The following is a 15,956-nucleotide window of genomic DNA, read 5'->3' on the forward strand; positions in this document are numbered from 1 at the left end:
AGAAGTGAACTAATCCTTTAAAACAAAATCGTGTTTCTACTAAACAGTCAACTTTTAGTAAAACACAATCTTGCTAGCGGTGATCATCTATTTAAACCAGCTAATGACCAACAAGAGATCATAAAAACCCCGCTCCAAACAAAAGCTGGATTTAGCAGGTTCTAGCCGGGGAAATAAAATCCCAACTACTTCCAAATACTTTCAAAAACATTTTATTTGAAACATATCAATACACAAAGTGTTGTTCACATGCGTAATAAAATAATTTATGCCTAATATTAATGTCTCTCTGGCTGTGACAGTCATCCAATGACTAAAATGTGACGGAAAATGATCAGAATCATCAACAAGTGACATACTCTCTCCCCCTGTTCGTCTACCGCGCTGACCAGTCCATGGCATAGCATGTGTACAAATCGCACCAAAAAATACAATTTCAATCCGGTATTTTGGTATCCAATTGAATCTCACAAAAAGGTCCAGATCACACAATCTATTCTAAATGATATTTTCTTTTATATTTTGCTCAAGCCTATCTTTTAGGACTTTTTGCTTTTCATAAAATAGCAATGCAGTGGAAAAAAGGTCCAAAAATCGGCTTTATCTTTAGATTTTGAGATGATATATGCCCAGACAAGGTCTTTATAAGATTCGCTATACATTTTCTAGTTCCTTTCACTAAGCAAACAAAAACAAACCGAAAAAAAAAAAAGAGATTAAAAGAAAGCAGTGTGTTACTGTCAAAGCTGGTTAGAAGTTGAATTATTGCACAAATTTTTTCAAATCAGATCATCCGGTGCACCTGTTATCAATGCATAAAATGACCTTTCTATAATACACCTATTGTGTAATTCATCCCTGTTGAATGTGAAGTCTGAAACGTATGTTTCTTGAAAACAAACGCACAGACTCTAAACTATTTATATATATATATTCAAACGTATGTCCTATATACAGCATCACTAGCTCTCTTGCTTATTAGAACTTGAAACTGCAAAAATTATGATTGATTTTAGTACAAAAACGTTTCAATAAAATCTCTAAATATGCACCTTAAACTGGCATTGTCATAATACATACCCATCATCACTAACCAAGATCAGACATTATATGATGAGTAACAGCTATGGCTTTGAAGACGGTTGGTGCGACGCTGAACTACTTCACACAATATTCAGTTTTGAAGCTTGTTTCATGTTTGTTCAGATTAAACTGACTGCATTTTCTGGTTACAAAAGGTGTGTATGATATGTATTTTTGCTTTAATCAGCATTCCAATATATACTGCAAAGAAAATATTTCGGAAAATGAATACTTGGATGTATTTAGACCAAATAACAACAACCAGACTAGCAGAAAAATGCATGAAGAATCAGCCAAACTTGACGTTTTTGAGATTTCGTAGTGGTGACAGAGAATTGCTTAGCATAGATCTCCAAGTATCCAATCCAGATAAATAAAAGATAAGCACACAAAGTGTGGGCAATACATTTGGATTTACATCTGTAGCACTACACATTTAGTTAGAGCTTTTCTCACTGCTGAAATAACAAGCAAACTACTGAAACAGCAAAAAAAAAAGGCTTATTTTGATGTTTCAACTCCATGACAGAGGGTTTTGAAGGAACACTGAATTCTCTGTACTGCTTTTTAAAGATTTTTTTGACGGGCTAAACTTGAAGGTAAATAGCAGAGTAATAATCGAATGGCTAGCCCTGACATGTTAAATGACCAAAAAAATAAAATAAGATGCAGAGAATAAAAGTTTTAAAAAACCCACACAGACATAAATCCCTTTATAAAAGCTCTCTATGATTGTTTGGGATCTTCAGGAACGGGAGACTGGAAGTTGAGAAGGGAGATGGTTGGGTCTTCGGCTGGTTCTGACTCAAAATACGAGTCGCCCTCCAGCTCCAGGAGGATGGGTAGGTCGGTGCCAGTGGTTTCAGTGCTGTCCGGGTCGGGGAGAATCGCGGGCTGAGACATGTACTGGACCAGCTGCTTGCCTGAAAATATCATTTGGTCACATTAGTGGTGTAAAAACTATGTATCTTTTACACCACGACATGTTCAAAGACTGATACACAGTAAAAATATGTGTGTTATTTTACCAGTAAAACACAGTAAAAAAAAAATAGTACAGGAAAAACCTGTTTGTTTGGGTAATGTGTACATACAAGCTTTTTTTGTTGCATCTTAGGCTCCTTGTGACAAACTCTAGTCTAGTTCATCATGTGTCTTTTTTACCACCTGTATTATTACAGAGATTGTCAGTATATTATTCAGTTACAAAATAGATTTTATTACTTTAGATGGAATATTGACTCTATATCAAAGGGTTACCCAAAAGTGAAAATTCTGTTATTTATTACTCACGTCTTTCCAAACCCGTAAGACCTTTGTTCTTCTTCAGACACAAATTAAGATATTTTGGATGAAACCCGAGAGTTTTCTGACCATGCATTGACATCAATGCAACTGTTCAAGGCCCAAAACGTAGTAAGGACATTGTTAAAATAGTCCATGTGACATTAGGGGTTGAACTGTAATGTTATGAAGCTACAAGAAGAAATTGTTGAAATAAGTCATTACAGTTGAGATCAGAAGTTTACATCCCCCTTTTAGAATCTGCAAAATGTTAATTATTTTACCAAAATAAGAGGGACAACTATACAACTATTACAGAAGGTTCAAACGCTCACTGAAGCTCCAGAAGAAAACTTTTTGAATTTGAAGATCAGGGTAAATTTGACTTATTTTGTCTTCTGGGAAACGTGTCTGGAACTTCTAAAGGGCAGTACTAAATTAAAAATATGATATTTAGACAAAATAAGAAAACTGCACCCATCTCCACTCTGTTCAAAAGTTTTCACAGTCAACTCAAATACACACAAAAAAATGTTGGAAAACCAAAGAATTTGAAGGCCATTTAATGGTTCAGGACAAACAAGGGACTCATGAACAACTATCACTAAGCAAAAAAACAGCTGTGGACCATTCAGGTAACAAAAGTATTAAATGGGTCCTATTATGCTTTTTCACTTTTTGAATTTTAGTCAGTGTGTGGTGTGTATGTTTGGGCATAAAAAACATCTACAACGTTACAAATCTCAAAGTCCACTCCAAAGGGAGATATTTAGTTTTAAAAAAAATCCCTTTTCAAGAACTACAACGAAACGACTCGTTTGGACTACAGCGCTTGTTTTCCGGAGGCTATTATGTCACAAACTAAGTCCCGCCTACTGAAATTCAATTCGTTGGCGGGTGGGGATTCTTTAGCCATGTATTACGGACGGCCGCTTTTGGGATGCTACAGCGAGCCGTAGGTCGGCTCGTTTAAACGCAGCTTTAACTAAAGGGTCAGCGAACTGCTCCGGTAGCCGTGCTGAAGCCGTGACGTTCACGTGTGTTGTACAGAGGGTCCAAACACATGCAGATCCACGGCTGATGTAAACACGAACACTGACTAGTGATCATCGGTGGACGCGTCGGCGCCTCGCCGTAGACGTGCAGTGTGTGGTAAGAGATTTATTCATCACACAGTGTAGATAGCTTCACTAGCCTTATGGTTTCGGGCATGCAAATAATTAAATACATTAGCACAATAATGATAATATCACGTATCCGCGATCTCGTATGCTGACGATAGGACCAACAATAGCGTATTATTTACTCACCCTTTATGCATCCTAGGTGTATATGACTTACTTCTTTCAGACGAATGCAATCTGAGTTATATTAAATCAATTCTGGCACTTATAGAACAGCATAGACTGAAAATACGTCGATCCATAATAAAAAAGTGCTTTTGTAAAAAAAAAATAAAAAAAATAAAAAAATCCATATTTAAAACATAAGAATCACTTTAATCTAGTTTGCTGCTTTGGGAAGGGCTACGCTGTTTGCCAATAACAACGCAGTGGGACTGCTGACCAATCACAATACTTTTGGTTTTTCGGAAAGGTGGAACCCGGAACAAATCGAGCCGTTTGTACCAGCCTGGGGAGAAAGCTATTGTAATAATGTAAATTGTGTTAAAAATAATGCGTTTTTCGAACAACTAAGCATGACAGCATGTTCAAGTACACCCCAAAAACAAAATAAAGACTTTGTAAAGGAGCATAATAGGACCCCTTTAAGAATCAAGTGTATGTAAACTTTTGAATGCCATTTTAATAAATTCAACTATTATTTTCTTTTGTGGACTATATGTAAAGATCTTTTATGTGAAATAATATATTCACCTCAGTACCAAAAAACCCTCTTATTTTGGTAAAATAATGAATATTTTGCAGATTCTGAAAGGGGTGTAAACTTTTGCCTTCAACTATATATTGTGGTTTTCTTTGCACACAAAAAGTATACTCATAGCTTCATAACATTACAGTTGAACAACTGATGTCACATGCAATGTTTCATCGATGCCCAATTTGATTGGGCAATTTGAATGTATCAGTTGCACTGCTGTCTAGGCAGGGTGAGAAAGCTCTTATGGTTCATCAAAAATATTGTAATTTGTGTTCTAAAGATGAACAAAGGTCTTATAGGTTTGTAACAAGATGAGGGTGATTATTTAATGATATAACTTTCATTTTTCAGTGAACTATACCTTTAAACAAATAGTTTTTTTTAACTGTAAATTTAAAATCAGTGTGGTAAACCTAAAATATCTCTACCATAATTTTTATGGTAAAGTGATTCCAACCACAGCTATCATTTCATATGATATTTTTTTGTTTATTTATTTTTAGAGTGACTTTACATTTTTACAAAATTTGAACTTTCAAGCTCCCTAAATACCTGAATTTCCAGCGTCTGAACCAGTTTCGGTTTCTTTCATGGGTTCAGGTGACAGCAGGTCCTGGATCTGTAAAGAGATCGCAGATATACGATTAAGATGCTAAAGTTACTTCCCACACATCAGATGCTTTTATGCAAAGTGAAAGTAAACTGCAAGACAGGAATTAACCCTGCAGCAATCTTCACTTAAACATCCTTACGTGTAACTAAATACATCTATCATAAAATATTTTCTGTTAAACAGATCAGACGAGTTTGTTTAAAGTCTTTGCATTCTGTTCATTCCATGAGCTGTGGTTCTTCTGCAGCTGTTAGACACTGAACGTTCTTAATCAGACTGCTTTCTCAATGTTATCTCTGTGCTCTGTGATTTTTTTCCCTGGAATCTTTGATAAATAAAAAGTTCAAAAGAACAGCATTTATTCAAAATGGAAATCTTTTCTAACAATATAAATCCTTACTATCACTTTCATCAATTTAACACATCCTTGCTGAATACAAGTATTCATTTCCTTTAAAGAAAAAAAAAACAACAAAACATTTCATTCATCGAAGAATCCTGAAAAAAAGTATCACAGGTTCCCAAGAAAATAATTTGGATCATTTAAAGGTTGTATCAGCGATTTCTAGCCTAAAACATAAAGTGTCAATTTCAGCTGACCTTTCTTCACGATCCGCTCGCTGCCTGCCCCATAAATTGTCTGTGAAAAAACCGCGTCTCTCTGGTCAGCCTAGGATCCGAGATATGCCAAAAAAACAATCGGCGCTATCAACACACCACAGATAACCAAACAGTGTTCCAACCAATCAGCGTCAGGGATTTGGTGTTGTGGACTTTCCTACTGGTGCAGGGATGTGAGGGAGGCGGAGCGAAAGTCCACAACACCAAACCCCTGACGCTGATTGGTTGGAACACTGTTTGTTTTTGTGTGGAAAGGTTGGTAGTGCCGATTGTTTTTTGGCATATCTCGGACCCTAGGCTGACCAGAGAGATGCGGTTTTTTCACAGACAATTTATGGGGCAGGCAGTGAGCGGATCGTGATGAAAGGTCAGCTGAATTCGCTAGAAATCGCTGATACAACCTTTAACACTGAAGACTAAAGTAATGATGCTGAAAATTCAGCTTTGCATCACAGAAATAAATTATATTTTAAAAAGTATATCAAAATGTGTGAGTCTTGTCTGTTTCTGATTCTAGCTGCATCTAAATTGCCCATAAGGGAGTTTAATAAAGTTTGACCTTGATTACTGTTTTCTGTATTTTAATCATAAAACAAAAGAAAAATCCACTAATAAATAATTAAAACTTACACTAGCCAGGGTGTCCAGATCCACATCAGCAGCAGCAGATGTGAAAAACTGTGAAACAAAACAGATTGTTTAAGTCCAATATCAGGAATATATTGCTGTCATACAGTAATATGTCAGCAATTAATTAGTATTAATCTGTTGCTAAAGACTGCAACAATATTTACATCAAAGAAAGGCGTGGTGTCGAAGTTAATGGACTGAGCATTGAGGATCTGCTGCAGGTTTTCTAATCCAGAGTCAATGGTCTCTAGATGATCACTTAGTTCTGTCCTGTGGTACAAAGAGAAAACAAAGAAAATCATCTCTCCAACACCACACACAAACTAGCCAGGTCAATTCTCCAAAAACCAAACACTTTCATTTCATGTTTACTAAACAAAAGCAGCCAATAAAATTCAGCAATTTCGCTTCAGCAATAACAGGAAGCTTTTAAACACACTCCTTTAAGGAACGAGATAGAGGCCGGTCCCCAGAAAGATCAAAACTGTGATGTTGATGTCATAGAGAGAGGCGGGGCTGCTGACCTCATCACATTAGTATCCAATCAGAGGTAGGAGGGGAACAGGGGTCAAAGGGTGATTGGGTAATTGGGGGATTTAAAGAGAGCACAATACATGCGTCTTGGATCAAATGCCATGCAACACTCCACACTTTCTTCCTACTAGAAATTGCCAATAAATTAAGTTCAGGAGCCCCCGAACACCCTTTTCACGCTCTCTATGGCCTCCAGCACACCTGAGCCCACCAAAGGCCTATCAGCATTAAGTGCTATCAGGTATACTGGAGCAGAATTGAGCGAATAAGCCTGAGAAAAAAAAACTAAGCACAGTTAGCATCTATGTGATCAAGCACAGCGTCAGGCGTTCTGGGGACGGATCGGCAGACTGAAATGCTGACCCGGAATGAGGCCTGAGGTGTAGAGACGAGGTGGAGAAGCCGGAGAAAAGGCGAGAGATCTCAGACATCTGAGGATAACTGAAAAGACAGAAGCACAACATGGCACTGGAGACAGCAGGGGGAGCTACACACATCAACGGGCCTCTGCTACAGTCAAAAATGGGGCGGTTTGAGGTGGAACGGGAACTAGAGCCAATATAGGTGGGGGTGAAGTACAGATTGTCCTGAAATGGGTTTTTATTAAAGTCCAGGTGTTTTGAAGCCACCAGACATTGCCGAATGGTTATAGATGTTGGCTAGGACTGAAACCTGCACTATTAAAACTATTTCCTCAATGAAAATCTATTATGTTTTTGGACAAACCTTAAAGTCCTGCAAAAAAAAATTTAAATTATATATACTTGTATTATATATGTGACCTTGGACCACAAAACCAGCAATATGAGTCAGTTTTTTAAAACTGAGCTTTACGCATCATCTGAAAGCTAAATAAATAAGCTTGCCATTGATGTAGGTTTGTTAGGATAAGACAATATATGGCCAAGATATAACTATTTGAAAATCTGGAATATGAGGGTGCAAAACAAATCCAAATATTGAGAAAATCACCTTTAAATTTGTCCAAATTAAGTTCTTAGCAATGCATAATACTAACCAAAAATTAAGTTTTGGTATAAAAGACCCATTCAATGTATTGTTGGCTATTGCTCCAAATATATACCTGTGCAACTTACGACTAGTTTTGTGGTCCAGGGTCACATATATATTAAAATATATATAATATGACTGCCAGAACCAGTTGAGTACACGTTAGCCCTAATTTTCCAAGAACAACTTGAAAATTACACTGAATTCATTAGATTTGCACAGTAACTTAAAAGCGTATGAACTCTGATTTTAGGTTTTTATCTAACAGCGTTATTATATTGCATGCTAGATCTTTCACGTCACAGGTTTCATTCATTTGATTTGAGAAAAAAAAAGAAAAAAAAGTACACATTAGTCTGCACTTTAATTACTTACAAAATAAAAGGCCCTCATATTCATTGCCGCAGTGAAATAACTAGGACTGGACCAGAATATTCGATTATTCGTTCGGTGGGTTGGCATTCGATTTAAAATTTAGAGATTCGAATATTCTTTTTTTTTTCCATACACCTGGCATCCCCGCGAAACTGTTCTCATTCGCGCTTAAATATGAATGACGAATATCAAACTGCTGCACCACTAACAAAGAGACAGCAAAAAAGAGAGTGATCAATATTTGAGAGACACTACTAAAGTACAGTCGGGCCACTTGCATGGTGGAAGCAAAACTAAGGCTGTGACTGTCTGAGAGTGCCTGGAAGAGTTCTACGTTCAAATGCACGCAATAGGCTAAAGCTGGCCGCAAAGCCCCACCAAAAATAATTACCATGAATGTATCGGGGGAAAAAGTAAGGAGATATTCGTATTATTTATTAATAAACTAGTATTTGTCGCAAAGATAAAGTTGACGATCCTGACTCGCCATCTGCTCATTGCGCTTTTAATGCCTAAATGCATCTTGATGGTTAGGCCTATGGCTAATGAAAGAGTTTTGTTTTCGATTTGAATTATTTCTTTACAGTTCAGTGATATATTACTCTTACCTGTATGAGCAAAAATGAAGTTTCACACCGCACCAGCGCCTTCATGTCCTGCAAAGCGTGCTTCAGCTTTACTCTCTGCACAAACGATTGGATATGCGCCTAATAGCACACAATTATCTAGGTTAAACGATTAAACTAATATTGTGATATGCTTTAAGTTTTTTATATCTATGGATTTTAATCCGTGATGACTTGAGAGGGCTAAATTGATCTGTCTGCCGCTGGCCGCTTGGTCATTCCTTTAAAAAACAAAAACTTGAACTTAACAAAGAAAAAGTGTTCCAAATATATTTCTAAATTTACTTTATAAAGTAAATAAACGAAAATAAATGTAATCACTTTGCTATTAAAAACAGCAGCTGTGTAATGGGGAAGAGAAAGAGGAAAAAAGACGGGTTCCAGTCGGATTCGGGCCAGTAATTCTGATGAGCTGTCGAACAAGGTCCGGGCGAGGTTTTAGGAATTTAGCATTCTTATTTAGGCTACTTTCTTATTTAAATGTATTATTTCTTTGATTTATTTTAGCGTTTTGTAGGCTGCTTGTTCACTGACTGAAGTGCTCAAATAAACATGCACGTTTGTTAATAATGTTTCATTTATTTTGTGCTTGTGTTTCAAAATAATATACATATGTATTTTATATATAGGCCTAGTATACATAATTACTTTGCTGATAATTTCTGATTTGGGAGTGATTTGTTTGTTAAAAAATGTTAGGCTACCTTATTAAAAGTATTGCTCTTAACAGACCTGTGTGTGTTGTATCACTAGCGCAGTGTCCGTTCTCGACGCATATGAGCTCTGCCTGCGTGAGGCGTGCCGCTTCCAACTCGCAACGTTCTATTAAAAGTTTATTAATTCTTAACGTGTCATTTGTCCATATAGCACCAAAATGCAACACTGCATTCCCTTGGGTCCACAGCAAAAATCGATTAGATGAACTGTTCTCGACATAATAAAAATGCAATCAGAAAGACATACAGAGATTCCTGCCTTTATTACAGAGAAGAATATGTTCAACCCCTCTCACCAAAGCTTAGAATATTCGGTGTTGATTACTACGGACGCTTCGAAGCTCAAAAAAATGGTATTTGGACCAGCCCTAGAAATAACGCACTGGCTCACATTAATATCTGGAAAAGTATTAGTATTAGTCACTCTGCCAGGCTAAACAGAGCAGCCAAATTCCACAAAAAAAGTCCAGATGAACGGTTAGTTAAGAGCAATGTGTTTGCAGGACATTAAAAAAAAAAAAAAAAAAAAAAGAGAGGTCCTTTTATTTAGCCATTCTCATTGATGAGGAAATGGATTGTTTACCTAGAAGTAAAAATAGTCCAAAATCTTTGTACAAAATTCAAAAGGAGGAATCTAAAATAAAGCACACAAAGCTCTTTTCCATACAATGCAAGAGGATGGTGACCATAGATTTTTTTTACTTCAAAAAGGAAAGACAGTGTAATTTAGTATCATTGATATTCTATTAGTGAGTTACAGGGTTTGTACAGATACTGTAAAACAAAATTCTAGGACTTTCAAGAGCGAAGTTCTGATCTGAAGCAAAAGATTCACGGACCAGCTCCAAAATCCTGATCTAAATCAAATGATTCGCGATCCGTGCTCTCAAGTTCCGATCTGAAGCAAAAAATTCACAAATCCGCTCCAAAATCCTGATCTAAATCAAATTATTTGTGACCTGCACTGCAAAGTTCTGATTTGTATTAGTAGATTCATGAAACCGCTCCAAAATCACAATCTAATTCTGATGATTTCCGATCCATGCTCCAAAGTTCTGATCTAAAATAAAAGTTTCACGAACCCGCACCAAAATCCCGATCTAACTCAAACAATTCGCAATCAGCTCTCCTAAGTTCCGATCTGAAGGGAAAGATTCACAAACCTGCCCCGAAATCCAGTTAAACTGGATATTTTTACACTGAGGACAACTGAGGGACTCATATGCAACTATTACTGAAGGTTCAAACACTCACTGATGCTTCAGAAGGAAAACCCACGAATTAAAAGCAGAGGTAAAAACTTTTTGAATTTAAAGATCAGGGTAAATTTAACTTTTGTCTTTTGGGAAACATGTAAGTATCTTCTGCAGCTTTTGAAGGGCAGTACTAAATGAAGAAGAAAAAAAATGATATTTAGGCAAAATAAGAATAATGTACACATCTCCATTTTGTTCGAAAGCTTTCACCCTCCGATCTTATCGCATAGTGTTTGAGGCAAAAAAATAAAATAAAAACAGCTATGCATCATTCAGGTAACAGCACAGTATTAAGAATGTTATGATGTAAACTTTTGAACGGGGTCATTTTTATAAATTTTTTTTTTTTTTTGTAGAGGGATGTAAAATTTTGACCTTAACTGTCTCATGAACATGCCAGAAAAAGTAGTCACCATCCACTCTCCTTGTATTGAACAGTTCAGTAGCTTTTTTGTGCTACAAAGAACACAACTTGGTGAGCTAACGATGGCAGAACTTTCATTTTTAGATAAACAATCCCTGCTGAAGCCATTAGGAACACTGCAAGAAAGAGAGCTAAGGGAATAAAGTGTTCCTCGGTAGGGCAAGTCTTTGAACTGAGCAGAGAAGCAGTAGCTTTGTGTTGCCCCGGTCGAATGTACATTTGTTTGTACTCACTTGTCAAAGCAGGCCAAGCTCAGACACTTCTGGTCGTTGGGAGGTGGGGTCGGGGCGGTGACGGGCTCGCTCTCCTGGAGGATGGAGTTGATGAAGGTTATGGGGGAAAGGGGCGTGTCCACAGATACACCTGATCCTGCCACTTCCACTTCCACAGGACACACCTCCTCCACTTCAGGACTGTGGGTGGGGCTAGATGGCTCCTCCTTGATGTGAACCAATGGGCTTGTTCTGTAATTTAAAAAAAATTTGATGTCACATGGACTATTTTCATCAAAAACATCTTAATTTATGTTCCAAAGATGAACAGAGGTTTTACGGGTATGGAACAACATAAGGGTGAGTAATTCTATTTTTGGGTGAACTATCCCTTTAAGAGAAACTGAAACATACCTGTCTTCAATCCACTCCTCCGTGGCCACGGGGTTGGACTGTGCCAGTTCAGTGATATCTGAAATGATTGGCCCTGTCTTGACAGGCGATTCTGCGGTGAAGACACCCGTTCCTGTGAAAGCCGTAGAGGAGGGCTGCAAACAAGAAAATATACATTACACTTAACAAATCTAGTAGTTATTGGCAAATTGAGCTTATGGCTCGAGATAGAAGCATGTAGTACTTACAGATAAAGAGGGAGAGGACTCGAGCGAGTACTGCCGAGAGTATTTGGGAATTGAGTGTGTGGCGCTCCCATCATTCAACATCAGAGGCCTGTGAACAGAAAGAACGAAAGAGAGAGACAGAGGAAAAATAGACCATAAAATAAAGGGCAAAGGAAAAGGAGTGGGAAAATAGAACAGACGACGAACACAGTTTACAACATTATTATAGACTGTAACATTATCAAAGACTGTAAACACATTGCAGATAAATAGTAAGCTATCAGTGTGGATATATATGTTGATCTGAGGTTGACTTGCATCTTTCGTTTCACTCCCAGGACTCTGTTGGTCCGTGCCAGTGTGATCAAGAACTGAATGAGCTATGGAAACAAAGAAAGAATTGATTACAATGTTTAGAACTTCGAAAATACATTCAGATGATACTTTTTAAAAAAATACATCAGTTAAAACATACCTAAGAATAAAAACATTGTCTATTTAAATTAAAAACCTGTGGAAAACAAGGATGTAGGAGAGTTGTTTTTTTTATTTTTGGAGAAATGGATCCTCTGCAGTGAATGTGTGCCATTAGAATGAGAGTCCAAACAGCTGATAAATACATCACAACTATCCATCATTTAATATCTTGTGAATATGAAAAGCTGTGTGTTTATAAGAATTTTAAACCATTGGTTCTGTCCAAAATATAGTTCACAATCCATGATAATGCTTCCTCCAGCGGAAGAGTCCATCCCCTGTTGTCCTCTTACATAAAAATATTACATAGAAATATTTTGGACTGTTTTTGTTTACAAATAGTGCTTGATCTGTGCATATTTCTCTCCTGAATCAGACAAGACAACTTTTTGCAATGCAATAATGTGCATAAAGTGGTGCTTTGAAGTTTAAAATGTCTCGATGCATTCGTTTCTGGCAACTTGGCCTTTCACTTTAAAAGACGTTACTTGATGTACTGGAGTTGTGTAGATTACTTGTGTTTTATTGTTATTTTTTTATCAGCTCTTCAGACTTTCTGACAGCACCCATTCACTGCAGAGGATCCTCTGATGAATCAAAATGAACTGTTATGCCATTTTATTTTGACTTCAAACTGATTAGGGTGCCTGTGATGCTGAATTGTAAGAACTTTTAACTGAAAAAGCATGAAAAAGTTCAACTGATTTTACCTTATTGACGACTTTCTGCTGTTGAGCATGTTTCTGTCTCAAAGTGGCAACTTCCCTCCAGAGCGCCTCATTCTCACTGCGAAAGAGAGACAAAAAGATGCAACATAAAGTTTCAGAAAAGGAATTCTCAGGATTTAAAGGGATAGTTCACCCAAAAATGAAAATTTGATGTTTATCTGCTTACCCCCAGGGCATCCAAGATGTAGGTGACTTTGTTTCCTCAGAAAAACACAAACGAAGATTTTTAACGAAAACCGGTGCAGTCTGCCAGCCTTATCATGGACGTGAATGGGCACCAGACCTTTAAAAGTAAACAAAAACATGCACAGACAAATCCAAATTACACCCTGCGGCTCGTGACGATACATTGATGTCTTAAGACACGAAACGATCGGTATTTGCGAGAAACTGAACAGTATTTATATCATTTTTTACCTTTGATACATAGCCACGTCCATCTGTCATGAGCACGAGTTTGGCATCAGTCACGTCACATGTGCACGCGCTCTAGCGTAGAATACGCAAACGCCGGAAGGGGAAATCAGTGAAAAGTCCCGGATGAGTTTGTGCAAGCAAACGTAATCTTTTAGCTTTAAATCGGTTTAAACAATCAGGATACGTGCAAGTAATTACCATTTTGAATAGCCGCTATACCCACAATCTCTGTGCACTGTGTAAACAATGAGTGTCGTATACATGCGACAGATCGCGGCTTCCGGAGTTTGCGTATTCTACGCTAGAGCGCGTGCACATGTGACGTGACTGATGCCAAACTCGTGCTCATGACAGATGGACGTGGCTGTGTATCAAAGGTAAAAAATGATATAAATACTGTTCAGTTTCTCACAAAAACCGATCGTTTCGTGTCTTAGGACATCAATGTATCGTCACGAGCCGCAGGGTGTAATTTGGATTTGTCTGTGCATGTTTTTGTTTACTTTTAAAGGTCTGGTGCCCATTCACGTCCATGATAAGGCTGGCAGACTGCACCGGTTTTCGTTAAAAATCTTCGTTTGTGTTTTTCTGAGGAAACAAAGTCACCTACATCTTGGATGCCCTGGGGGTAAGCAGATAAACATCAAATTTTCATTTTTGGGTGAACTATCCCTTTAAGTTGTCATGCACGTTGTTCACAACACACATTGACAAATATAACCTTAAACCTTTGTAAACGGGCACTGAAAAATCTCTGGGGTGGTTGTTTGCTTCAGGGTGATTGAGTAAGGCCTGTGTCTCTTAAACTCTACTCCCTTGACACCGATAAAATAGCATTTTAAGTGTGCGCTCGCAAGTCAAATATGGCCACAGACACATGGCCTGAACACAGTCCAGCACACAGGAACAAAACCACAGGCTTAATGCTGAACATCACTATGGTGGAAATGGAAAATTCAAACACAACAATGTCAAAGAAATCCTATGAGTAAAAGGACATTTTAAATCACGAAAGAAAAAAGATAAAAATTAAACTAGAAATCTACTACACAAACAACTGTATAGTCCTTCCATAAGCAAAGATGCATTGCCTGAAAGATCTGCCAGAACCCTGATAGTGTCACACTTTAAGTTTAGGGACCAGTTCTCACAATTAACTAACTATTAACTATTGACTTTTGCCTCAAACTTTTAATTAATAGTAAGGTAGTTGTTAAGGTGAGACACTGCAGGTGAATAGGGTAAAAAAAAATTGACAAATAGTTATCGCCTTGCTTACCCAGTTGATTGATTACACTGATAACTGCAAACATTTTTGTATTACAAGTGTTCTAAAATGTTAGGTTTAAATATGCAAATAAGCCATTATTTAATGAAATATGCACTAATTTGTATACATTTCTAGTACAAAAATCGAAATACTGGCAGAAGTCCGTTTTAAAATTCATTAACATTTTTTTGACATATTAGAGTCAAAAGTTTTAACAGTGGGAATTTTGTCACTCCATAATAGTTAAAACAGACAGAAAACACTATATTTTAATAATTTTGGGAGGAATAAAATATGTTGTATGCAAATAATACATGAACAAATCCCTCTGTAAAAACCTTCAAGATATAGACAAGAATACAAATGTTTAAATATTAATTGCAAATGAAATCTATTGGCACAAATAAATAAAGTGCTATAAAAGAAACACTTAACAGTGACTTTTGGATGTTTTTGTTCCACTAGTCCGAAAAAACACTTTATGAAAAACCAAAAAGCCCAAAATCTCAAAGCCCCCCAATTTTTTTTTTTTTTTTGCCTGTAGTGTTTCTTCTTATGTTTAGGTACGGGGTAAGACCAAGCAATCTAAAATATCATAAATAAATGACAAATAAAAACTATATTTATAAAAGTTGATTAAAACTAAATCTGCTTTTACTTCAACCAGAAAAATATTTTGTCGAGGACAGCCCTGTTATTTAATTAAAAATTTTAAAAAGTAGATAGAAAATATAAATGGTACAATATATAAAAAGCATGGTTTGACTTTTTTGTATTGTAAAATATATATACAAAAGCATATATATGTTTTTAAAGTTGTAAATAAAACAATTTTTTTTATTACTGATGTATATTTTACAAGAAAATATTTCCGACTTTCTACTTGCCATTACCAAGTAATTATTTCTAAAATTTACTGAGTGAAAATGGTTTCCAAGCAAATCCTTTTTTTTCAGGGTACAGTATCAGGAATATTTGACTTGAACATCTGTGTCTGACATTCATCTTATGGACTCCCTGTGGACGGGTCTCTTATATTGACCAGGAGACCCAGATTATGAGAGAACTCAGCTGCATTATAACCCAGCGTCGCTCGTCTGTAAAACAGTAGAGTGCAGGAAGAAGCTCTTTAAGAGTCCCCTCCTCCGACCATGTGACCTTCCCCCACTCACCCCTCA

The 15,956-nt window shown here is 36.9% G+C and overlaps 1 protein-coding gene across 2 annotated transcripts in view; it reads right to left on the reverse strand.

The window, feature by feature from the left end:
- Nucleotides 1–196: 196 nt before the first annotated feature.
- hsf1 (heat shock transcription factor 1) overlaps nucleotides 197–15,956 on the reverse strand; it is a 27,900-nt gene continuing 12,140 nt past the window's right edge. The window contains exons 5-14 of one of the 2 annotated variants that reach the window (XM_073821719.1): nucleotides 13,074–13,149; nucleotides 12,205–12,266; nucleotides 11,908–11,995; nucleotides 11,681–11,814; nucleotides 11,288–11,518; nucleotides 7,010–7,087; nucleotides 6,277–6,382; nucleotides 6,113–6,160; nucleotides 4,801–4,867; nucleotides 197–2,006 (exon numbers count right to left, since the gene is read on the reverse strand). In XM_073821719.1, the coding sequence (XP_073677820.1) occupies nucleotides 1,810–2,006; nucleotides 4,801–4,867; nucleotides 6,113–6,160; nucleotides 6,277–6,382; nucleotides 7,010–7,087; nucleotides 11,288–11,518; nucleotides 11,681–11,814; nucleotides 11,908–11,995; nucleotides 12,205–12,266; nucleotides 13,074–13,149 (1,087 nt within the window). In that variant the 3' untranslated portion in view covers nucleotides 197–1,809. The remainder of the gene's footprint in view (nucleotides 2,007–4,800; nucleotides 4,868–6,112; nucleotides 6,161–6,276; nucleotides 6,383–7,009; nucleotides 7,088–11,287; nucleotides 11,519–11,680; nucleotides 11,815–11,907; nucleotides 11,996–12,204; nucleotides 12,267–13,073; nucleotides 13,150–15,956) is intronic. The other variant, XM_073821720.1, reaches the window with a different exon arrangement.

This window comes from Garra rufa, chromosome 17, assembly GCF_049309525.1.
Source record: "Garra rufa chromosome 17, GarRuf1.0, whole genome shotgun sequence".
Lineage (NCBI taxonomy): Eukaryota > Metazoa > Chordata > Actinopteri > Cypriniformes > Cyprinidae > Garra > Garra rufa.